Source organism: Centroberyx affinis, unplaced genomic scaffold (genome assembly GCF_046629955.1).
Source record: "Centroberyx affinis isolate AG114_WGS23_722 - 3 ecotype Tasmania unplaced genomic scaffold, CSIRO-AGI_Caff_v1 ptg003894l_1, whole genome shotgun sequence".
Lineage (NCBI taxonomy): Eukaryota > Metazoa > Chordata > Actinopteri > Beryciformes > Berycidae > Centroberyx > Centroberyx affinis.
The window spans coordinates 224,684-250,000 of NW_027281733.1; the positions used below are offsets into that span (position 1 = coordinate 224,684).

The 25,317-nt window shown below is 42.4% G+C and overlaps 1 protein-coding gene across 1 annotated transcript; it reads left to right on the forward strand.

The window, feature by feature from the left end:
* Window positions 1–15,604: 15,604 nt before the first annotated feature.
* LOC139662803 (urotensin-2 receptor) lies at window positions 15,605–19,717 on the forward strand. Its single transcript, XM_071541520.1, has 3 exons — window positions 15,605–15,841; window positions 17,403–18,127; window positions 19,340–19,717. The coding sequence occupies exons 2-3, from the start codon at window positions 17,405–17,407 to the stop codon at window positions 19,715–19,717; spliced, it is 1,101 nt and encodes a 366-aa protein (XP_071397621.1). The 5' UTR covers window positions 15,605–15,841; window positions 17,403–17,404.
* Window positions 19,718–25,317: the final 5,600 nt, after the last annotated feature.

A 25,317-nucleotide genomic window follows, 5' to 3' on the forward strand; every position in this document is an offset into this window, starting at 1 on the left:
GGACAGTTGAGCAGGGTAGTGACTTAACACTGAGAAGGGAGTCAGAAAGCACTACAGTAGACTCAGAAATACAAGCCACCACGACCCTTCTTCCTCATATTTTCCATTGATTTTCTTTGTCTCTGGACAGTACCTGTCACTACTTCCTCTCTCTCTGCCTCTCCCTCTCTCGTTCCTCCCTTTTCAATCCCTTGCCAATCTCTACTCACTGATCCTTTCAAGCCCACGGCGCACGAAGCCTCTAGAACCGGTACGCTTCGATCCATCCCATCCAGCTCGTCTCATGTCAGTGTGTTGTGATTGAGCTGGTTAGGAAAGGGCCCGCTGGGTGCTGCGGGGGCCGGGTCCGCCTCGTCTCTGAAGCGTCACGGTACACCGGCCGCGGGCCCGTCCCTCTCTCCTCTGAGGGCCAACACTGAATACCAAAACCAAGCCCTTTGATGGGGTCAGTAAAGGACCTCGCTCCGACACCAGCAGGCCCATCAAAAACAACTTGTCAGTATGCTCACTACACTTCGAAGGAATAAATAGAAGGTAGACTGAGAAAGATATATGTGTGTGTGTGTGTGTGTGTCTGTGAGTGATTGGGGGATTAGCTTGGGTCTTGCAGTTAAAGGACTGGTGGCTGCTGGGAAAAAGGATTACAGCTCCGTTAGACTGAGATAATTGAAATGTTGTGGAGAACAAATACTGTGATTGAATTCACGCTTTTCAGCTGAATGTGTTTGTCAAAGTGAGCGATGATAAACAGAGATTTGCCAACCATGTGATGGGATATCGAAAATGTCATTAGTGGTTTAAGGTCGTAAAGACTGAGATTGCACATTTCCTGCAGATGTTTATCATTTATATATTTATATGCATTTTATGAATCCTTGAACAAAAAATAAACTGTGTATTTTAGGACCTTTTTTTCTGTTTGATTTATGGAATATTATAAGCCTACCAAGGTTGTGTATGAAGAGTACTGTGAAATATTGGTTAGTATTAGAAATGTCACTTTGCATCAGAAACGGCTAACAGCTCGCAGTGTGTCACAACCGCTATGAATGAAGTGGACCAGCAAAGGAACACACTGGCAAAAGTCAAGAAAAAGTGGTGTGACGTGAAGCTGCAGGGGAAAAGTGCAAAGCTGTGCTGACACACTCTGTGCTCTCTAGCTCAAGCCCAGTCATGTGAGGGATGAGGCTCCTGCCAAGGCAAGGGAGAAACAGCCAAGGGCTTCTGGTGGTGGTGCAAGGGCGTTGACTACTTTTGCCCTGCAGTGTTTTAAATCTGTTCATTGGTGAGGTTGTGGGTTAAACAGTCTTCATCAGGAAAATGTAGGTAATTGATTCAATAAATTACTGCAGCAGAGTTATGAGAGTGTGGCTACTCTTTTTTTTTTTTTTTTTTTTTTTTTTACATTTTTCAACCTTCACCACAGCAAGCACCTCCCTAATCCATGCATTTTCTCTATCTATTACAGTTGGTGTATAAACGGATGCCTTATTTTGCATTGGCCTGGGCTGCTGCTCCAGCAGGTGGTGTTTAGGAGGTTCTGGGGGATCCATCCTCAAATCCAGAGGGCCCAGCTCCAACCTATGGCTCAAAGCAATGTTCTGGAATTTGGTGGTATACTTGGTAGAGCAACTTTTTTTTTTATTCTTTCCACTGAATTCATTCCAATTTAAATTCTGTCTCTGTGGTCCTTGTGAGCAGGTACAAACATGTGATAAGAACTGGAAATCACTGACTACCTTCCATCATTTTCTCTGACATGCCAGAATTGTTTTACTAAGAACACATGAGATGCTTTCTCAAACCGAGGGCAACACACTCAACGACAGTTCAGAGATTCAGAGAAGTCTGCAATTTCTGCAAGCTGAATATTTGCTTTTATTTATTTATTTGGACTGAGCTATTTCACACTCGTTCATGATTGTGCCGTCATCCCCTTCTCCTTCAAAGCGCCGAGGCTGTTTAAGCCGGAACCTGCAGAGCTGCAGAGCTTGAAGGCTGAATCTCTGAGTTTTATCAAATAAAAGCGGTCGAGCAACTGTTAGGTCGCTGCGGCCTCCTGCTCTTTACCCCAAAAGTCCAGTGGATGGATGTGGGCTTCAATGATATCAAGCTGCAACAATCAGGAAAGCTCAAGGAGGATTTCAAAGCCCTCATAAACTCTCTACTGAATTCAAAGAAACTGTGTAGCATCTCTGGCCCGCTGTCCTCCTCTAGATTTGGTGATATAAAATTCAGCTGCATCCGCCAGCTAAATGATTTTATAATGTCACATAACTTGATCCGTCTATTCCTGAAACCTGGTTTAGGGCTGGCGAATTAAGGCATTTTATTTAATTGTGCCTACCAAACTTTGGTTATTTGAAGGTATTTTAAGCTAAGTGGCCATGGAGACGGTCTTGCTGTGGTAATTTTCATTGTACTCCTCTCACTTCTGAAGAGTTCAAAAGCTTTTAGGTGTTCGTGTTCCTAGTTAATCCGTGTTAATCCAATCTGTTACATTGTCTGTCACACCCACTCAAGGTTTTTAACTGAGTTTTCAGATTTTTTCTTCAATGTTGCTGTCATGGTTGGGGATTTTAATATTCATGCTGATGACTCTTTAAATTAGTTCGCCTCTGATTTCATTAATACTGAATAATGAGAGGATGTTTTGTAGTCTGGACTCTGTTACTCATCTGAGAAGACGTCCACTGGATCCAGAATCAATGCCAGAAGTTTCCTTAGATGGCCTGATTATTTTAAAAATCACATCTTTTCCATCCTTGCTTCACTGCATTAGCTCCCTGTGAAGTTCAGGTCAGATTTCATAGTGCTATAAACTGTAAGACTGCTCCTTCACCCTCCTTCCATCAGGTTGCAGATCCAGGACACTCAGGTGCAGAAGGGCTTGCTTCGCCAAAAGCTTTGTAAACTAAATACACTAAATAACTGCACTAAATTAACCTCTATAGATTTACTGTTGGAAATGTTTGGAAATGTCTGTATGTTTGCAATTTATGTTTGTATTTCTGTCTATTTATGTATGGAATGTTGTCTTATATTGTCTTAAATGTATTCGCTGCACCTGGCTGTGGAAAGACTTTCCTCTCAAGGACAATAAACTACCTCCCTAAGCATTTTACAACTCAGCTCCTCTTCCTCCATTGCCATCCATCCATCGAAATTTCAGTCTGCTGTTTTGTATTGTCCTCCTCCTCCTCTGCTAAATTAACAATAATCAATTACTTAGGTCTTCAGTCATAGACTCCCACATACTCGCATAAACACACAAGCTCTGCATAAATGCAAAGGAAAGAAATGAACACACACAAACTCGCACAGGCAGCATAACCAAACTGTCACGGATTATGCATAATCTACAAATTATTGCTCATTGATCTGCCTACCATAAACACTGTATGGCAGTGTGTAGAGTTGAGAGAAAGGTCAGAGAAAGGTGAGGAAGGGGTGAGGTTTGACAGACTGAACCCACAACAGAGAGGCAAACCATGCTGCAAATCAAAGGAGTTGTTTTTATGGTTTTCAATGACCCCAATCCACCTTAAAACAGCCCACTTCACTGAGATAAAAAGGTATCGCTTTCCTTTTATGTGTGTATACCAGGAGTTTTACTCAGCTGTGTGATCACTACCAAAAACATAGCATCCAGCTGCTCTTCTCCAGCCTCATAAATTGCGTTGATGTTACTTACTAAATCCTGAGTGAATGTCTCAAAATTCAGATAGAGGTAACTGTACTGGGTTATTTGCATAATCATATTCCATACCACTGTAAGGCAAACTTGCATTAAGTATTTTTATCCAACAGTTTGTGCACCTTGAAAATACTGCTGTGTACTCATGAAAATAAGCCAATGCAGTCCAGATAGCTCTTCACATCCTGTTCATTCTGAGCGCTAAATCAGTTCACTTAATAGAAATCCTACATTAACCAAACCGACTGACCCAACAATAGCACAGATGGCCAAGACAAAAGTATCAGTCCACGGAGAGCATGTAGGAAACGCAGAATAATTAGAAATCTGGGAAGTGAACACCACGCTGTTGTTGACATGACTAGTTTCCATCCAGCTCCCTCTGCCAAGAACATTTTATTCACACTGTCCCCTGGTTAAATTTCCTGTGAACAAGTAATTATCCCGCTCGCAGGGACGGGGGAGCGGAGCGGCTGCTCAGTCCAGATAACACCTGTAGCTAATTCAGAACAGGAATAATAAGTCAGGTAATGAGAGGATATGTGATGCAGGCTCTATGGGGCCTGGAGTGTCCTTTTAGGATTCGGGTGTGTAGTTAATACCACTAGATTTTGAAGAGTTTTACATTTTACAAGAATAACGACAAGCTAAAAGACCCAAAATACAGCATGAGATACTTTGAAGCTGCCATGGATTTGGTTGAAAATGAGTTGTGTCACAGTTCAGTCAAGTCTGTACATCAATCCCAAATTCCATTAGTATGTCTCTCCACACGAATTTGAAGAACCGCTATAGCTTGATGAACACTTCAACTCATTACTTTTCATGGAGCATAAGGCTGTACGGCTTCAGGGAAACGAACACCACTTTGGAAGAAACTCTGACTGATGCATTTTCATATCTGTGACAATTCTCAAGGAAGAAAGCAGCATTATTCTGACTGACAGCGGGTTGGATACATCCTATTATTTGAGTCTGGTTGTTCCAGACAAATCATATTTCTCTCATCCTTGTTTCCGTGACTCCCGTAAATTTGGGGCGGCTTTCAAGGTGCTATTATTAGCATACAGTGTGTGTTAATGTGCTCGGTAGTCAACCCCGATCCCACCTGTCGCAGCTGCTTCATCATTATAAGCCAACAGGGACTCGCCGCTTCAGTGAAGCATGTTATTTTGTGACTTCCAGGATTAATAAAAGCTCAGTGGGTGGCAGGTATTTTGCTCCAAAAAGCACCCAGACTCTCAAACGATCTACATTTCAAAATATACAGTACTTTTCTCTGTTGCATACCCCATATATATATACACATTTTTCTGTACTTGTGTCTTTATATGTGATAATATAGTAATAACTGTAACTGTGATATAATAACCCAATAACTGTATACCACATCTTTTACCATCCCTGTGATTCCATTGGCATTATAAATCCCACCTGCTGTCTTGTATTTGTTTGTTTTCACATTACTGATTTAATCCTTGACTGTAAAGTGTGCTGTGATCCTGTATGGACTGTAAGGGAAGGAGATAAAGAAGGAAAGAGAGAGAGAGCAAGGGCAGAGAAGAAGATGTGAAGTTTTTTTTCACATGATGTAACTGAAATGACCTGCCAGAATTAACTTCTTGATTCATGGGATTCATTTATGTATCTCTTCATTTATGATTTATTTTACCCCATGGTCAGAGGTCTTGCTTCGTCCTGCATAATCATCCCCCGAAGGGCCGGTTCCTGTGAGGCTGAAGAGGGGTCTGTGTCCGGGGTCACCGAGACTAATTTCAGAGTCATCTGAGTCTGGAAGCATGGTTTGTAAAAGAGAAACTGTAATTTGCTGTATCTGCTGTAAACCACCATCAAAGGCCCAGAGACTGTGGGTTGCTCTGCCTGAGAAGCTCAGGCCAGCTAGTTCACTATCAACTTTTAAACTGCTTCGTAAAGTGCAATTTTATAGACTTGCTTTTACGTGTTTTTAATCTTGTCTACTTTTAAATGTGTTGTTTCTTTTTTTTATCTGGGAAATATTGGTGTACTATGTGCAGTTTACTGATGTCACCTTACAGGATTTATTGGAATTGAAGTTCAAATGTTTCAAATAGTTACCTCTCACTACTACTACTGCTGCCACTACTACTACTGCTACTACTGCCAAGACGAAGATGAAGAAGAAGACAAAGAAGAAGAGGAAGTTTGCGTGTGCGTGTGAGTGTTTGTGTATTAATCTGTGTGCAGGTTTGGGTAGATTACTTTAAAATTGTATTCATTACAGTCACTAGTTTCCTCATTAATAATGTAATCAGTAACTCAGTAATGTATTCTGATTACTTTCAGTTGCTTCCACATTACTTTGCCACATTTGAGGTATAAAGGTACAGATAAGAGAAAGTGAAATATTACAAAGTTGAGGAAATTTCAGATTTGCACACAAACACAGATGTTCTTCTGTGCCACAATTTATAAAGAAATAAAACAGCTGACACTATTTAAATGGACTTCTGAGTTTCTCAATTCCACTTTAGACATATTCCCATAGGTATTCCTCTAATTTTTCACAAGTATGTTTAATTTTAGGTAACATAACGGAATACAGTTACTTTTTTTTGTATTTACTATATGTAATGCAGTTGCAAGTATTCTGTTACCACCTAACCCTGTTGTGTGTGTATCTGTCTGTCTGTGCCATACCAGTGGGCCTATACTGTACAATATGCATGTGTGTGTTCAAGGGAACGTCTCCCCCCGTCATTGAGGTGAATTTGCTGTGTCAGCTCCATCTGTCTCCTGGGATGCAGCAGTGCGTGTGCAGGGTGCTCAATCACTCCATGATGCGCTGTAATGAAGTAGTACTGCGCTGTATACAGGTAAGATTGATAATGTCACACTCACTCTGCTTTTGATCCTGTTTTACCCCATGTGAGTTTTTACTCTGCTGAATTCACTAAAAGTCTCATTTCCTGCTCTCTCACCCGCTCTGCATCAGTCCTGCTCTCTTTCCTTATACACACACACACACACATACACTAGAGGTCGTGACCTGTGTGTCTGGCTGTTTTATCTGGCTGGATCTACTTTGTGAAAGATGGGAGATTTCCAGAAATCTCCCCCCTCAGCTCCTCGTCCCACAGTCCAGACTTCGCTCTCAGAGAAAAGGCCTGCAGGTCAGGAGGTGATGCTGCAGTACAGCAGTAGTGGGAAAAGTAAAAGCCCTCATTTTTTCAGAGTGTTAAATTATTGAAGCATTAACCTGTCAGAAGTATTTTAATCTTGCAGGTCTAACTGCTCCATATACTGTTGGGAAGTTTAAACTCTAACAATGCAACATATTTTATGAGCTTATCATATGTTTTGCATGTAAAACCTTATTCTGCAAAGTAACTAGTAACTCCAGCCGTCAGATACATGCAGCACTACATTTATCTGATGGCTGGAGCAGCAGGTCATTATGGGAAACGGCTACGCCACTCGGACAGCTACAATAATGTTTGGATTTCGTATTTAGGACAAGAAAACAACACAGGCTAAGTAGCTGAGCCTGCTAAACGGTTTACGCTCACTGGCCAACTGATGTCGATGCCAAACGGCTCGTAGCATCGGCTCAACCGCTGCGCCCAAAAATCCAGTCTGACTGATCGGCTGGAAATCGAAGGACGACAGATGAATTGTAAATACACACAGAGTTCTCAGGGAGATTAAGCAGGAATGATGAAACATAATGATAAATGAGAGCTTGGTGTCTGTTATTCCTCCCCAACCCCGCCACCCATCCTCACACACACACACACACACACATACACGTCAACTGTCTTGTGGGTCTTTGCCAGCAGGGCAATGGGATTTCTCCCAAAACGGAACCTAATAGGTTGGAAAGATCATCAGGAGCTCATGCACGCTCACGCTCACACACACACACACACACACACACACACACACACACAAAGCAGTTGCTTTTCAAGAACCGGGATTCTTTTCTTCACACTATTCCACTTTTTTGCAGAAGAAGTGTTGCCTCAACCACATTTTGTGCTGATAATGAAAAGCAGGTCACACATTTTTTTATACAACTGTTAGACACTTATTACTGTCAGACACATATCACTAGACCCCCAGACACTCCCACAACACAGCCCATGCGCTCCCATACTGACTCAATATGATCAGAGGAACAACTACAACCTATTTTTCATTGGTTTCATTTTTCATTCCGGTTGTTTTCCTGCTATATCTGCTCAGTTTAAATCCTCCTTGTATTTCATTTGATTGTAATCCTCCTCTTTAATCCATTTGGTTTGCTCCTTAATAATCATATTTTTGAATGTGTAAACATTGTGCAACTGTTGGCAGGCAGATAGATTCAGAAAAATAAATCTTGCTTCTCTCCCTTTCTTTGCTGGAGGACTCTGTTACACCTCTGCTACTAAAACAGGCATGTAGTCTGCTTTTAGTTCTTCAGTATCACACTGAACAGTGTTGAATATGAGTGAATTTTCTATATGAATGTGCCTAATTTGAGAAACCCAATGTATCTTTTAACTGAACAAATGAATAAAATGATTTGCTCTCTTAACTTGAAATAAGCGGTGGCAGTTTGAAGCAGAACAGTGTAAAGATGCACTCAGGGGTCAAATCCACCCTTGAACCCATGAAACGGTTCCCATGGCGACTGTTGTCATGGTTCGCCGGGAGAGAGACGGCAGCAGGTAGAAACAAGTGCTTGTGACTGTTTGGTGCTGGAATGATGCCCCCTCGAAGGAGAAAAATCTGTCGCCTCTTTGTGAAAGACGAGAGGAGGAGAGGGCTGCGGAGACAGAAAGAGGAGGGAGGAGAGGTGGAGGGAGAGAGAGAAGCTGCTGGTAGCCGGGGCTAGAGGGCAGTGTGGGGTTAGACTGAACCACTGGAAGACCCCATTTAACCTAAATACTGACAGAGAGCCACTCTGCCCATCTACAACACACTTCAAGGGACTTTTACTGTTGATTTAATATTGGATAGAAATGCATGGGAAACAGTTGTGTATGTGTGTGTGTGTGTGTTATGTATTTCTTTGCTCATGCTGCAATATATGCTGTAATTCCACATATTGATTTCCTTCATATTTGCTCATTTGTTATATATATCTTTAATAATTTTCTTACTCCACATATTTCATATATTAGGTATATTTTCACATCCTACATATATTTCACTCTCTTTGTTTGTCTCATTAACATTGATTGCTACTACAGCTGCTATTTCTTATAATGCTGTATACTTCTTTATATACATGTGATTCATACATTTCTAACATGTTCTTGAGTTAAAACTGTTAGTTGCATGTCTTTCTACAACCCTCATTTTCCTATATACTATTTACATTCTACTGCAACCTATTATATTTGCTGCAACAACCCAATTTCCAATCCAAGTTACTTACTGTTATCTTATGCATACGGTCCATGCACCACACACTCTGCACACAGACACACAGTCACAGTCAAATGTGATGTGCTGACATATTCTGGCAGATCCTCCCTGACTGCAGATGAAAGACAGAGAGAGTTTGGTCTACGAGAAGAAGAGACTTGCGTGTTTGGTTTCCGAACTGGCCGGCCGCTTGTTTTGTTTGCTTTTGCCACCAAATACCTGTTTTTTCCATCTTTTCCTCTTTCCCCTCCAGATGTCTATGTCATTCTGTGTGTGTGTGTGTGTGTGTAAATGCGAGAGACACAGCGCGTGAGTGCGAGAGTGGTTGCAGGTGGAGGGGGGGGAAAAAAACGAAATGAATGAGAAAAAGGAAAAATATTCGCATGTCATTTCACACTGGCACTATCCTGACCAGACCAGACATGAAAGAGCATGGGCACAGCCTTAACACACACACACACACACTCCCCTCACACACAGAGGCTTGTCTTACACCGCTGTTTATATATTGTGTATTCCTCTCAGGCCATGGTCGTTACATCAGCCGCTGGCTTGTGGCCGGGTCTAACCACAATGCCTTATTCTCAGTCTGTGGTCACATCTGTCTGCGCACACACACACACACACACACACACACACAGAGCCAGAAACATACCCGCTGTAATGTAATCTCTACTTGACTTGAGACAGAAACCAATGCTACAGTGTCACACTTTCACACACACACACACACACACACACACACACACACGTATGCAGAAACCCTGTGGGCCAGTTTAACTCATAAGTGAATTCCATATTGCGGTTGTGTCCATTAGCGGTGGAGAGCGGAGTGGCTGGAACAACGGGTCCCTGCCAGCTCCCCCGCTGCCTTCATCCCTTCATCCTCTAACCTCCGCTCTCTCTCTCCCTCCTCCCAGAGCAGGAGCTGGGAGATGGACTTGTGAAATGAGGCGAGTCAACGCTTTCAACTATTGCACCAGAAACCACCAAAATGAAGCAAAGACAGATAGAATATAGTATATACCTAAAGAATGTCCATTTTAACAAGTATAAATCTCAAATTCATGCGTTAATTCTTATTTTTATTAAACAAAATGAACAATTCTGACAATTCACTTGTTTCCCGAATTTCAATATCTTGAATAAAGTTTGATTAAGGCAGATCAATTCAGGATCAAGAATATGACATCTTGAAACAAGTTGATTTGAATTAGAAACAAAGTAAAATGATCTCACCCCAAGATTTTTCATTTGTTTTAAGAAAAAACCACCGACGAGAGAGATCACTCCAATAGGATTAAGAAAACTTGATAAAAAAAAGTCTCGAAAAAAGTTGATTTGAATTAGAAACAAAGTAGAATGATCTCACCCTGACGGAAGATTTTTTTTTCCACTTATTTTCATAAAAATGAGACTAAATGGCTCATTAAGATGTATATTTTGGCATGGTTTGGGTCCCCTCAGCCTCTTACAGGGCCAGCTAAAAGCCAATATATAAGCGATTTTGAATGATAACCATGTTTATTTTGAAGCGATGACGCTCACTGTGCAGGAAGCAGCGATGTCCGCTGAACGGTCCGATGAGCACAGAAACAATCTGAACCATCACGCCTTCCTCAGCCACCAGATTCCTGACCTACTTCAATACATGTTAGATTCTGCAGAGGCGCTTCATTTTCCACCACATCAGTTTCACATTTCTTGTGAAAGAACAGTGTCGCCTCCCTCCAGTGGTGTTTCAAATGCATGTAGAAACAAAAGTAAAAACTGCCCATGGTGGAATAACCGCCTATTAGGATGCTGTATCTTGGTTTTTCCATATTTTGGTACATTCCAAAACATCTATTCATCGCGCAAAGCAGTGTCACTCTGTGTGTGTGTGTGTGTGTGTGTGTGTGTGATATTCTGCTTTCAAATGCAGAAACTCAGATGTCAGACAACCAAAAAATGGGCAGCAGTAACACTTTTCATCCCACAGGCACTGCAAAAGATGTCCATCCTAATGAGTCATTTAGTCTCATGTGTCTCATTCTTAAAATCTTATTTTTTTTTTATAAGAAATGACATGTTTCTGCCATAATGGGGTGAGAAAATTCCACTTGTTTCCAATGCAGTTTCACTTGTATCAGGGATTTTGTAGTGTCAATATCTTGAAACAGAGACAAAGAGACAAAGACAGAATAGGCAGATTGCTCCACTAGTGTAAAGAAAATGGCACTTGATTGGAGAAAATTCATTACATTAACATACATTAACTTACACTGGAAAGTAACATATTATTATCTCACCCCTTTGGCAAATGTTTCCCTTGTAAGGAAAGATTTTAAGACTCAATAATTGATAAAAAAAGACTTAAAATGTCTGTCTACTTGGCCTGAAAATGGCTTCTGTGTCTCCACTTATTTACATCCGAGTCTCCTCCTCCATCTCTTTGCATTGCTTCTATTTGTATTGTGGCTGGACCCATGCACCCATGTAATGGCTGTCGCTGATTTGAGATTTCAATCTGAGACCCTGCCATTGTCCCACTTTCTATGTAGCAGAAATGAGCGGCGGAGTGATGGGCTCCAGATGTGCATTGAAAGCCACCAGAGAACAAAACAATCTGTTGTGTTTGACTCAAATCCCTCCTCAATCTGGAGGGAAAGATTCATACGCGCACGGTGAGCTGATTGAACAAGACAACACTGGTCTTCGCTGGCTTTATGTATTATGCGTCTATATGTGTGTGTGTGTGTAGAGGCAGTGCCAAGATACATCTCTATTGAGATTCTGCTCTATGTAGGAGGATTGAGTGTGATGGTGTGTCAGGGTAATAAATGAACTGCGAGGACTGTGCTTACTACCGCGGGTGCTGGCAAACTAACTGCTCAGACAGATCGCTCCCCCTCTGCCTTCATCTGTCTCTATTCCCTCCACTTCTCTCTGGTACTTTTTTCTCCACCGTTGCCGTTTCCCCTTCTTTTCTAGCCGAGTGTGGGAACCGGCTTTGATCTGGTCGGAGCGGCTAATGAAGAGGTTTGGCTTTTGTTCAGACAGGGGCAGAGACCCTCATCTGGCTCTATCAGTTCAAAATTTCCACCTAGCAATTTGGCATCATGTTCCAACTTTGCACAGTTGCAAAATCTCACTGTAAGGGATCAATACACAGCATTATTAGTTGTATTATTAGTATTATTGTTGTTGGTGCTCTTGATGTTCTTGTTGCCTGTGTTTTACATTTTCTTTGATTTGTATATTGTGAATTCATTTGGAACAGTGCTTTATTTGTATCCATATTGTTATATCATTTCATACTCTCTCCCCCTCTGACAAACTTTTATCCTTTCATCCACAGAACAAAAACAATGCAGACAGCAGTTACTGCGGCACTGGTGGAACAACAATGCATTATCCAAGTTGCACGCTCTTATTTCATCAAGGGACACACTCAGCCATGCTCACCTGTCACCACACACACACACACTTAAACAAATGCAAACACATGCATATAACCCTCCACACACACGCTGACCCCCACGCCATCCTGCTGCCTATATCTGAGCACATTCTGCCCTTTGAAGATGCATTTATGCACTTATTTAAATTGCTATTTACCATAATCTTAAGGGTAATGTGATAAAATGTGTGATTTTCTGAGAAGCTGTTTGATGCAGCTGTTGCCCTGTAGCAATTGGCCAGCCATTAGAGAATAAAAACACACACATACTTAACAGAGCTGCCAGTCTGATAGGGATAATCACCTGCACTTGTGATTTTTTAGCTTTCTGGAAAACACGCTGGTGCTCTCTTTCTTTCGCTGTCTCTCTCTCTTTGTGCTTGTGTGTGTGTGTGTGTGTGTGTGTGTGTGTCAGCAGAGGTGCCAGCATCATCCTGTAAAGCCTCTTACGGTCGGAGAAATCTCTCACAGTCAGTTGCAGCGCATCATGTGTTGCGGATACTCCCCCTCTGACCTGGCCGTAATAGGTGCTCATCAATGCTCCCTTAATCCCTTTACGGAAAGCCTCTGGAGCATGTCAGTGGCCTTTTATAAAGATGACCTTTGCACACACACACACACACACACACACACACACACACACACAGCTTGGGAGCTATGTGACCCCCCTCGTGTAGTGAATTTACGGGGGGCTTGACATGATCAGGACACCGCTGTGATAAGAACTCACAGACAACCCTAATAAACATGCAACTACATTCCACACACACACACACATACACATACCCGTTCCAACAGGACAGAGTATTACATAACAGCCTATGATTTATGTGCTGTTATCAGGAATACAGAGCAAAAAAGCCTGTTTGCCTGTAGCATTTACGGCTGTCACGTTTACATCAGCTTACGCCTGCTGGGCTCTGATAGGAATTCTTCGAAATTTAATGCAGCCATAAAAGCAGAGAGGTGTTTTTACAAAGATTTACACCTCTCCCTTGTGTCTGGATTGTTGCCTCCAGCCACCGTTCATCATTTCACTCCCGCAACAATATTGGTTTAATTCACTGAAACTACTTTGATTTCATGAATGCCTGCATGGCGATCAATGGGGACAGCCAGGCACACGGCTGAGAGCGGTAAGTGGCTCAGCGGCTTGTTGAGTGGCTAAATGTACTGACTCTGAATTTTTATAAATGGAAGTCTGAGCTTTGAGGTTAAAAGGTTACAGCTGTAAATAGAGGGACACAAAAGGCCTGTCAAATTGTCCTTTTCTGCACAGAGTCTCTCTGCACTGAGATAAGTGGCAAACGGCCGATAGGGGGACAATGCCGCATTCACACCGTATTGGATATACTGTAATTATGAGCTGCCGACTGGGAAAAAACGTTCATCCTCCTAGTGGTAATTACAAGTAGGACATGTGGGAATTTTTTGTTAACTACACTGCAAAAAATGTCCATCTTAACAAGTAATTTATTCTCATATTCAGCCTTAAAATCTTATTTTTCTTAAATCAAGAGAAGACTTCTGCCAATGAGGTGAGTGTCAGTATGTTGGAACAAGTCACTACTATCAAGAAAATAACACTTGATTCTACAAAATTCTTGAAACGAGTTAATTTGTACTGGAAACAAGTGAAATTATTAAACGCCATTGGCAGATTTTTTCATTTATTTACAGAAAATTACAATTTAAGGACTCAATGATAGACTAAATACCTTGTTAAGATGGAGATTTTTTGCAGTCCACAGTATTCAGATTCGTACTAATACAATCAACTCTACTTGATTTTAGAGTAACTTGTTCACAAATTCCTGCAGTTGGCTATCTTCATTGCAATCGGCATCTTAGATGTTCCGATGAGTGAAACACGTGAACGCTCCTCCCGTTTTTTCCGCTTCTTCCAACATGACATGAACGCACCATAAAGACACAGTTCCTCGGCCTGACTGCTCCACATCTGTGGCTCCAGTCCTGCAAACATACAGTATTTTAAAATGAAACCAGCTTCACTTTGTTGGGTCTGCCTCTCCTGTTGAGCAATTTGTTTATTTTTGCACTGACGCACGTTTCAATTTATTTTTCCATTGTCCACTTGAAATCACGTCAGCGAGCATGCTTTGATGAACGGATCCAAGTCAGCAGTACAGTCAGCTTTATAAATGAAGTCTCCCTCTCGACCTTTTAAGAAGCAACAGAAGGCCTCATTGTTTGGCTTGGATCGACCCCTTACTGTAAATGATGCTTGATGACTGTCCTTAGAAGAATTGCCGCAGTGGGAGGTGACATTGACCCTGGCACTATCCATTTAAAATAATGGATATTGGATATCCAGTGTTAGGAAAACAGGGAGTGTTGGCTGTCTTTTTAGTTATTGATTTATATGTATGTTTGTGTCAAGGGGATTGTCCTTTCAGCATCAAGCCCACAGTGCTGTGTATCAGTTCATGGCACATGCCACTGTTGCATGGAAATAGATGGCACAGGGGTTAGAGAGAGGGACAGAGAGAGAGGGAGAGAGAGAGAGAGGGAGAGAGAGAGAGCAGGACACATTTCCTGCATACCTCTCCATAACATGCCCCTTCCCTCCTTTCCCTCCCTCCCTATTTCTCTCTCTCGCTCTCTCTCTCCGTCTTCCCCCTCCCACTTCGTGCTCCTGAGCGAGAGTGCCTCACTCACAGCTCGCACTCCTCTCTCTCTCTCTCCCTCTCCCTTCACTCGCTCTCTCTCTCACCCTCTGGCGCGCTCTCTCACCCTCTCTCTCTCTCTCACTGAAGGGGGGATTCTCCGTAACCAGCAGTAGCTTAATGTGATCCACACTTCTCATCATCATTGCATTGATGTTCTTGGGGGTTTTTTTTTTTCCCTTCTCTCCTCTAAATTGAATTTCTCCGCTGCCGACTCAGAGCTGACATCCAGGGTTTGGATGCTATCAAGGTGCTCAGAGCGCAGAGAGAGGAAATGGAAGAGAACTTTTAAAGCTGCAAGCAGAGCACCTTTCTATTGAATCCAGGCACCTTGGATTGGTTTATTTACTATTGAGGCACAGCTCAGCAATGGTGGGAGTCTTGTTGTAGTGGATGACTCATTTGGTTTATTCTTCTCCCTCAAGACTGCTGGATACAGTTTTTTTGTTTTGCATGTTTTACTTCTCAGATGCTCTTCGGAATCTGCTGGGACTTTTATGGAGCGTGAAATATTTGCAGTAAGTGCGAAGTTTGGAGGAGCGGAGTGAGCAAAAGCATGGCTGATAGGCAGCGAACTGCAATTGAGTGTTAAAGCCCCTCTGTCCAGGGAGACAGCCAAAGGTAAGGGAGTACGGTACATATTCTCAGATGCATGCGATTGTCCATAAAGATGCACATACAGCGGCATGCACGCGCTGAAGACTGTTGCGCTCTGTCGAAAGCGGATAAGACAAGTGTATTCATTAGAAAGGAGAGGATTCTGAATGTGATATTAACCCTGTCTGACTTCATCTGTGTCCCTGGTGCTTTTGGAACAGGCTCAGCCACAGAGTCCAAGGGAGGAATACTTTCACAGTGATTCCTGTCTGACTCTTGACAGCCTGGTATTAAGTCATGACAAAGAGAGACCTCTTTGACTGAGTAGAAGTACTCTGCTTTCCTTCAACAGTTACTCTGGGAATACTCGTCTAATGTTTTTTTCTCCCCGACGCCCTGAACTGCCCTCGTCTATGAAAATTCGACATCGCGTTTACAGTAATCGGGGTAGATGTTGGGTAAAAGCTTGCGTCAGTATGCTGTCAGAGAAGGAGGATGCATTTCGTCATCAAACCCTCTGAGATCTTGGGGTATTTGATGACGTAAAAAATACTCATAGAATATCACCCATTACCTGTCACTGTCATCACCAACAGCATTGAGTCTCTCATTTAAATATGACCTTAGCAATCTTTTGTTTAATGTTTCGTCATTCAGTATAAGATCTGGTTTTACATTTATTTTATCGATGATAGAAGAATATATTAATTTACTTTCTGAATATTTTATTTACTGTCATTTCATGTCAGATATCATAAATGACAAGTCTTTTCGTTACATTGATAATGACTGACTTTGATCATTAGAAATACCTAAAACAGTTTTTTTTCAGGTTTGCTTTGTTAAATATTTTCCAAACCTATTTTTGAATCAGACTATATTCCCTAACTATGCCAATCCAGTTCACCCACAGTAAAGAGATTTGTACCATATGCCATCAGGGCATCTGAGGTCAGAGATAATGAAACTGTAAACTTCAATTTCAAAACATAAATCACATTTCATGCCCAACCTGGAACAACCTGCACAATCTTCTAAAAACACAGCCCATGCTATTTTACTGAATATGAAATTGAAATTCAATTACCCTGAGCTAGAAGCAATTTCCAGAGCTGTTTTCTTAGCCCGGAGCAAAATGAGGAATTTCCTCTTCCTTAGAGTGATCAAGTCGCCTACAGCGGATAGGCAGGTCGGCAGTTCTCCAGCCTCTCAGAAGGCAGAAGCACTTTGTGGAGAAATGTGCAGATTCTGCAAATGTTGGGTTGATAGAGATGGACCCAGACAGGGAGCTTCACACTGAAAAAAGCCTGGCTAATCCACAGTAAATTATATGCAAAGTGCTTAGTCCTTCGACTTTGCAACCAAAAATCATTTATGGTTCCATTGTAGTTTCTCAGATTATGATAATTAGCATTTCTGAAACACCCACTTCAACGAAATAGCCAACATCTAACCTCTATGGACCAGTCCACATTGGAAGACAAGAGTTAAAGAAATAGTGTCATTTTTTAGTAAAACTGTCTCTCATTCTCTACCCACCCCCCCTCCCCCATTCCATGCCTCCATTCTTCTTCCGCCCATCCAGAGATGACCACAGTGTCCATGGAGCCTATGGCGGTGCTGGTGGAGAGGGTCCCCAATGCCACGGACCCCCCTCTGGACCTCCCGCCGTCGCACGAGAACACGGCCGCCACCTTCACCATCGGCACCATCCTCTCCATCATGTGCCTGGTGGGAGTGTCCGGGAACATCTACACCCTGGTGGTCATGTGCCACTCCATGCGGGCCGCGGCCTCCATGTACATCTACATCATAAACCTGGCTTTGGCGGACCTGCTGTATCTGCTCACCATCCCCTTCGTGGTCTGCACGCACTTCCTGAAGGGTTGGTACTTCGGGGACGTAGGATGTCGGATTCTGATCAGCATGGATTTCCTGACCATGCACGCCAGCATCTTCACGCTGACCATCATGAGCACGGAGCGCTACTTTGCCGTGCTCAAGCCGCTCGACACAGTCAAGCGGTCGAAGAGCTACCGCAAGGCCATCGCCCTGCTGGTCTGGGCCGCTTCCCTCATCCTCACCCTCCCGATGATCGTGAGCATTCAGTTAATGACGGTGGGCAATAAGGCCATGTGTCAGCCCACGCTGTCACCGCTCTCCTACAAGGTTTACATCTCCTTCCTGTTTTGCACCAGCATCGTAGCTCCAGGCTTGATCATTGGCTATCTCTACATCCGGCTCGCGCGCACTTATTGGATCTCACAGACGCAGACCTTCAAACAGACCAAGAAGCTTCCCAATCAGAAGGTCAGTGCATCACGAGATATGTTTTTTGCTCTTTGGTCCTTCAAGGGCGCCAAGTAGGTATGGTAAGGTGTGTTACTCGCCATAACTTAAAGGATAAGTTTGGTGATTTTGGACCTATATATAATTTGTCTCTGATACCTGTAGTACTTGGACATGCAGAGAATATTGACTCCAGAGTCGGCTGTTGGTTGAATTACCAAGCTCCAGCCAGTCTATGAAAACAATATGTCGACCAACCGACGTATTTCTATCCACAGCCTGGAAAGCAGCAGCACCGCACCAGTTCCACTCCGTGTATCATCTTTTCCCAAACTCTAATTGACTCCATGTGCAATTGTTTACAGTCTGAACTGACAGTCCGCGAAACTAGATCATGCCACGAGTAATGCACTTTCACCCCACAGCAGTCTGTGCTGTGGTAGAGAAAAATAGTCCAGTGATTTCCTGATTAGTGAAAGTGTGCATAATGGAGGAGTTGTGTCATGTTTGCTCTCAACTCCTCTGTGGAGCCGGCAAATGGCTGTTTTAGAGGTATTTTGACAAACCCCATTGAGTCTCATTGTTAGCAACAAGAGGCTTAGCAACGGGAGCATGTGGTTTCAAACAACGGCTGACTCTGGATCCAATATTCTCTGCAGGTCCAAATACAGGTATGTAAGAGACACATTATATATAGGTCCAAAATTTCCAAACTTATCCTTTAACCTGAGTCTAAATTTGATTTTGTGTTATAATAGAGAGGAAAGATCTCACAAAAAATCACCAGAATTTTAGTTTCAAGCAAAAGCTAAAAGAAATCTTCACATCAAGGAAGCATTCAGGACCAATGTTCCCTCTAAGCTGTGTGTGTCTCTGAGTAGCTGGGTGACCTACATCTAATAATTTATCACATTTATCACATCATCAGTCCATCAGAGGCTCCACTTATCCCCAGTAATCTGGTTGATAAAATTGGGTTTCAAAGTTTTGGTGGCAAAAGGTATTGGATGCAGGAACCTTTTCATACCATATATTTAGTGAACTATCTCCCCTCTTGAGCTATGAACTTTCAAAAAGTTCCTAGTTTTTCATACTGGTAATATTCATAAAATTGTAAAGCTTTAAAGAACTTCAGTTTGACACAAATGCACCACCACCCCATCCACCATGAGCACCATCTAGTGAAGTGAATTCTCTTTAATGGTCCATTTGCATGGTCTCCTTTCCTTCAAGGTGCTGTACCTGATCTTCACCATCGTGCTGCTCTTCTGGGCCTGCTTCCTGCCCTTCTGGATCTGGCAGCTTCTGGGTCAGTTCCATCCCTCGCTGTCCCTCTCCATCAAAGCCAAGCGCAACATCAACTACCTGACCACGTGTCTGACCTACTCCAACAGCTGCATCAACCCGTTCCTCTACACGCTGCTCACCAAAAACTATAAAGAGTACCTGAGGAAGCGCCAGCGGACCTGGACGGCCGGCAGCTACTTCAACAGGAGGAACCGCTTCCAGCGCTCGCCGCGCAGGTCGCCGTCCTCCAGCAGTCAGCAGTGCACCGAGAGCTTCGTGCTCACGCATACGGCGTCCCTTCGCACGCACAACAGCAGTTTGTGAGGTAGGACCAACTGTTTCTTACTAACATTTCGCTGTTGTCGTGCGAAAACTTAATACCCTCCAATGGGGTTTTGAAAGGTTTTCATCAGCCCAAAGGGAAGTAGAAATTTCTCAACCCACAGAGGAGTATGTAATCCTTAAATTTAAGCTAAAACACGAAAACATCACCAAAATTGGAGTTATAAGGTTTTCACCCGACAATTTTAATAGTAATTTTGTCAGTTGAATGGAAAAACAAAGGCATGACAATCGTTGAACATCATCCCAAAATTTCCTAAACACAGCTTAGCGTTAAGATCATTTCCAATAATCTTTCCAGTAGCATTTATGCAACAGCAGTCTGTGTGGTACTGGATGCTTTAGACTTGATGACTTGAAGAGTTTCCTAACAGTGGAACGTCTGGTCCCGAGGGGTTGATGTGTTGTCAGATGGGCTAGATTTCTGGGGCTCTGAAAACATGTCTGTCTGTATGGGATCCCCCTGTTTCTTGGTACGCGGCGTAAACATGTCCATGTGGGACGACTGGTGCCTCTTGTTGTTTATGTGTGGAGCTGGGACGAGCTGTTGAAAGCAGCTCTTGAACAACAATAAATATTCATTCAACTGTTACCCAGTGCATAGCTCCAAAATATCTAACCATCTGTTCCGCCTTGCTCTTTCTCTTAAAGCACTAATACATAATGGCAGTATGGCGCCACATGGTGAGCAGGTTTGCCCCCACTACTGCCTTCATGGCTTTGAATTGATTCCTTTGACTGAAGACATTTGGTCACCCTCAGATTGAGCTTCTGATGCAGGGACTGAGGATGTTTTTATCCGTAAAATGCTTCTTCACAATGATTTTGCTGGTAATGCAAATGAAGTAAACATTTCTGTTTTTCATTTTAAGTTGCAAGTTCATATTGGAAGAAAGTATCTCCATTACATTTATTAACAAAATTGCTCAGGTTTTAGTCAAAGACATTCTTCAGAGCATGAAGCCACACCAAGTGAACCCCTCCACCGAGGCACACTCATTACAGAAAGTAACTACAGTTTGAATTTTATCTTTTGCCTCCAGCTCCTCTCTAATTCATCATAAGTGTGCGGTGGTTCCACTTATCTATTGCCATAAATTACTAGTTTTATAAAACTTGCCAAAAGCTTATTTGTACAAGTCAAGACACTAGGAATGTACATGAATATATCAAAATTTATGTAGTCACTGGATTTTGCATTTTGGCTTTACTTCTCAAATACCTAGAGTATTATAGTATAGGGGTATTACTATAGCCATATCTCAACAAATCTATTAAATAATTCACAATTGTATTTTATACAACCTCAAGGCTTCTTCTCCTCAAGGTTTCCCTCACAATTCCTTTTACATTACGAATCTTTGTCAGTTTCTGCCCTAGAGTCAAGATTCAATCTGCATTTTCCGATGTTTGGGCGCCCCTTTTTTTCGTACAATGCGGTTGCTGTTTATATTCAAGGCTTTTCATTTTCCATTAATTTCTATTTTGTTTTTCTGCCTCTCCATGTGGTGTTATTTGTTTCGTGGTGGCTCTTGGTCGGAATCTGTGTGGAGATCATCAATTTCTCTGGGGTTGGCATTGCTTAAGAGAAACGTGGCCGAGGGGATACCAGAGCTTCTTAAGTAGTCTGCAGCTGCAACTGCCGTGTGTGTGTGTGTGTGTGTGTGTGTGTGTGTGTGTGTGTGTGTGTGTGTGTGTACAGTATGTGTGAATGCGTTTGTGCATGCGTCTATCTGTCTGGATGACTGTCTCATACGTTACATGGGTCTTAAAGGTTGGTGTTAAATGTTCCTTGGAGAGGAAGTTGGGGGGGGGGGGGGGTTGTGAGGAGCCGAATGCAGCGGAGGGGAACAAAGGGTGAAGAGCAGGGCAAGAGGAGGAGGGGGTGGGTGGCAGGACACACACACACACACACACACACACTTTCTCCCAATTTAGAGCTTGGTGCCATTGCCATGCATCACTCACACACAGCGAAAAAGCCTGGGGACAGACAACACAAACACTGCTGATGGCATCTGCAAAAAAAGTAATTCAAAAAGCCATTCAGTAAACTTATTTCTCAACAGCAACAGTAATGAAACAGATTTTTAGCGAGTTTCAACCATAACAAACAAATCCAGACCGAGACAGCAGGATATCACCCCTCGTATTTACTTTTCCCCCCATAACTCCTCCAATAAAACTATTTTTTTTACGTTCCGTAATTCAATCAAATCTCATTGCAAGTCATCCCAGAAGAAGGGAAAAATCCAATATTTACGATCCCAGTCATAATTTTATACTTGGCTAATAATATTGGCAGTGCTTTGCCCTTGATTGCCGGGCAGTGTGTGTCCTGCTGAGAGAGTAGTGGTGAGCCATATATCCCTGCTCTCTGCCTTAGAATACAACTTGCTGAGTGACACCTACCATAATTCACAAGGGCAGTGCATATGGCTCCACATTTGTGCACACACACACACACACACACATACACACACACAGATCTCTGGACTCAGTTCCTTTGGTAGTGAGTGTGTATGAGACAGACTGTGTGTGTGTGTGTGTGGGGTTTAATCACACAGTCCAATTTCTAAAATTATGGCACTCACATATAAAACAGAATATGCAGCATGACCACATAGACATAACTGACAGCCTGGATACATACAGTTCCTAATCTACACTGAAGGACTTTGCCCAGCACAATCTCTCTGTTGAGCAATGACTGTCTGGTATAATGTGCTGTGATTTAAACTGACAAGGGGAAAACATCGCATTGCTGATGTTCATTCATCAACAACAATAAACCAGCCTTTAATTCTAATGACATATAAACAGTTTATATGCCCTAGAGAAACAGAGCGTGATTTTTTTTACAGCTATCAGAAAATTGGCAAGCCACCAGACGGAAAATCCTCCCATTTGCTTTTATAGTGCGGGATATGGGAGGGAAAACAGGGAAGCTATAATATCAAGCTGGGAGCCTGCGCTGACTTTATGTGTCCTCCTCCTGTGGGAGAACAGGCAGCGTGGTGAAATGACCTGGGAAATGGCAGCAGGGGTAAAGTAGGGAAAGAAAACCTTCGATATAATTAGCTTTTTCTCCACCAAGAAAAAAGAACGTATCTCTTTTGTCAGAGAACTATATACAATGGAGACATTTTTAGCCGACTAATAAATATGTATAAACCCGGGCATTTCTTTAATCTATTTCCACAATGACATTTTATTCATTGTAGATTTCTTAATCAAGGGATAGCAGCAGCTCTGCCCCCTCCCTTACTTCACTCCTTAGCTTGACAGTGACATTTCCTTCTTGCTCTATATTCATACTTGGCTCTGGTCCTACTGATGCAATTTCAGCTCCACAGCCATGAGAGCTGGCAGGACCTCCACCCTGTTTATAAGGCCTCACTGCCATCTGACAAGTATGAGAAAAACATTAAATCTGTGTTGCTTTTTAACAAGCAGATGGTGAATATTGGACAAAGGCTGGCCCAGAGAGACAGAGATTTTGTACCTTTGAAAAAAATCAATTTAGTAATCAAGGAGCTGTTGGTGAGTGGGTCATGAGAACACACTTGTAAGCTATTTTTCCCTTAGACTTGACTCTTAAATTTCCATTTATTCGTTTCCACATATATTCTTTAATTCCCTTAAGTGGGATTTTGTAAAACAGCCCCTTCACAATGTATAGGCTAATAATGTTCCCCTAAAATCCAAAAAGGCCCATAAATGTTTCCTAAAACATTGCATGAATTGTTTGCCGCAGGCTGAACTCACTGACATCAGCTGCCTGGCTGGCGGTGTGGAAGCACTCCAACACTTAATGCATGCAGATAGCATCGCATGTTTGCTGCAATGCTTCCACAGCAGGAAGCAGCCGGTGGACACTCTGCAGTGGGAAATAGGAGGAACCAAGCATGTTAAGCAATTACTTAGTTGAGGCCTTGGATGACGCTGTTATACATGGCTGTGGTTTAATATTTACTGCAGTGGCGAGGGTATATGTGCAATATTCACCTCAGCAAGTTTAATAAAGGAAGAATATGCCAGGCCCCGTCTAGTTTGAGATTGCTGAAACGTGTAGCTAAATGGAAGCAGGGGATTTATTTGGATAAGAAGGAATGAGGACATTTTTTCGTTCTCTTTCAGATCATCCATTCCCTTGTATGGCAACATGGTACACACACTGTAGCAGTTATGATTCAGGATCTACAAAATAAAATCAGATAGGGCTCAAAGGATCGGCATCTAGGTTTTGGAAACAATGCAGATGGCTCAGAGGCAGCATGCAACATATTCAAATCATCTCAACGCTTCGATTATGCGCAACCCCGAGGTTGCATGTTCCCAGAATGCCACAACACAGCGGTAAATCTTGTGGCTTCATTGTCTAAACACCTGCCCTTTTCCTCCCTGATAAGGAGAGGAAATTAGTCAGCAGAGGCAGTGGAAATTTTAATACTGAGAAAAGTTATGAGAGAGGTAGTTAGCTTCAAACAGGGCCAGGAGCCCCAGAATGGAAAAGGCACTTGATGGCACAGTACATAGAAGAAAATGGAAAAAACACAACCACATGTTTTTTATATATTTTTCATGAGGCACATGAGTCAGAGAGGCACTACATACTCATTACATTGTTTTTTTTTGTTTTTTTGATAGTCTTCAGTGAAGAGAGACAGGAATGACTGGGGAGAGAGAGGGATGACATATAACAAAGGCCGGATTCAAACCCAGGATGCTGCAGTTGCATGGTATGCACCTTAGACCACTGAGCCAAAATGATGCCCTACATTGTTGTTTAAGTAATATTTTGTATCATTTTCACATGAATACATTTCGCTACTTCGCACTTTGAGCTGCATGTTGTGTATGAAAGGTGATATACAAATCAAGGTTATTATTATTATTATTATTATTATATGATTATATTTTTGATATGATACAATAGTTAACAACTTATAACCAGTTCATGATGAAAGCTTTTACATTTGCTGCAGCGGTTTGTTTGGAATGAACAGAAGAATTGAAGAACTCAAGGTTTACCACTTCAAATGCCACTATAGAAACTTTACCTTTTAACATTTGACATTGAGATTTGAGTATACCGTGATTTCCCAAGTAAGTAAGTTTCCTGCAGGTTTACAGTGAAAAGCATGTATGGATACTTGTATGAATCATCTATCAAATCACACAAATATAAATAAATGTTGCCGCCCAAATTCCATAAAGATAAAAAAAAGTAAAGTTAAGTAAAGAAGACATGCATTGACTATCGTTAGAGTTGGGTCTATGCATATAGGCACTCTCTCCCGGACTTGACATATTCCTCCATGCTGTATCTTATAATAGCACTGAGCCCATACCTAGTGCTGCATACAGCAGCCCCACACAGGAGCAGGAGCCGTCCTCATCTGTCACTGGGTCTGCCAGAGCATGTTAGAGGAATAATGATGGAGCGCTTATTAACTTGGTTATCGTCTCATTGCGTTCACTCTATAGAGCTTAGATCACAGCTGCCAAATGAACTAGGAGTTGAGCTGAGGGTCTCAAGCAGAGGGCACCTCTGTAAAGGTCACACAGGGACACACACA

Excerpts from the sequence above, each read along its gene's own strand:
- LOC139662803 (XM_071541520.1), top strand. The coding sequence starts at position 17,405 with ATGACCACAGTGTCCATGGAGCCTATGGCGGTGCTGGTGGAGAGGGTC. Across the intron at positions 18,128-19,339 it reads AGAAGCTTCCCAATCAGAAG|GTGCTGTACCTGATCTTCAC; the intron begins GTCAGTGCATCA and ends CTTTCCTTCAAG.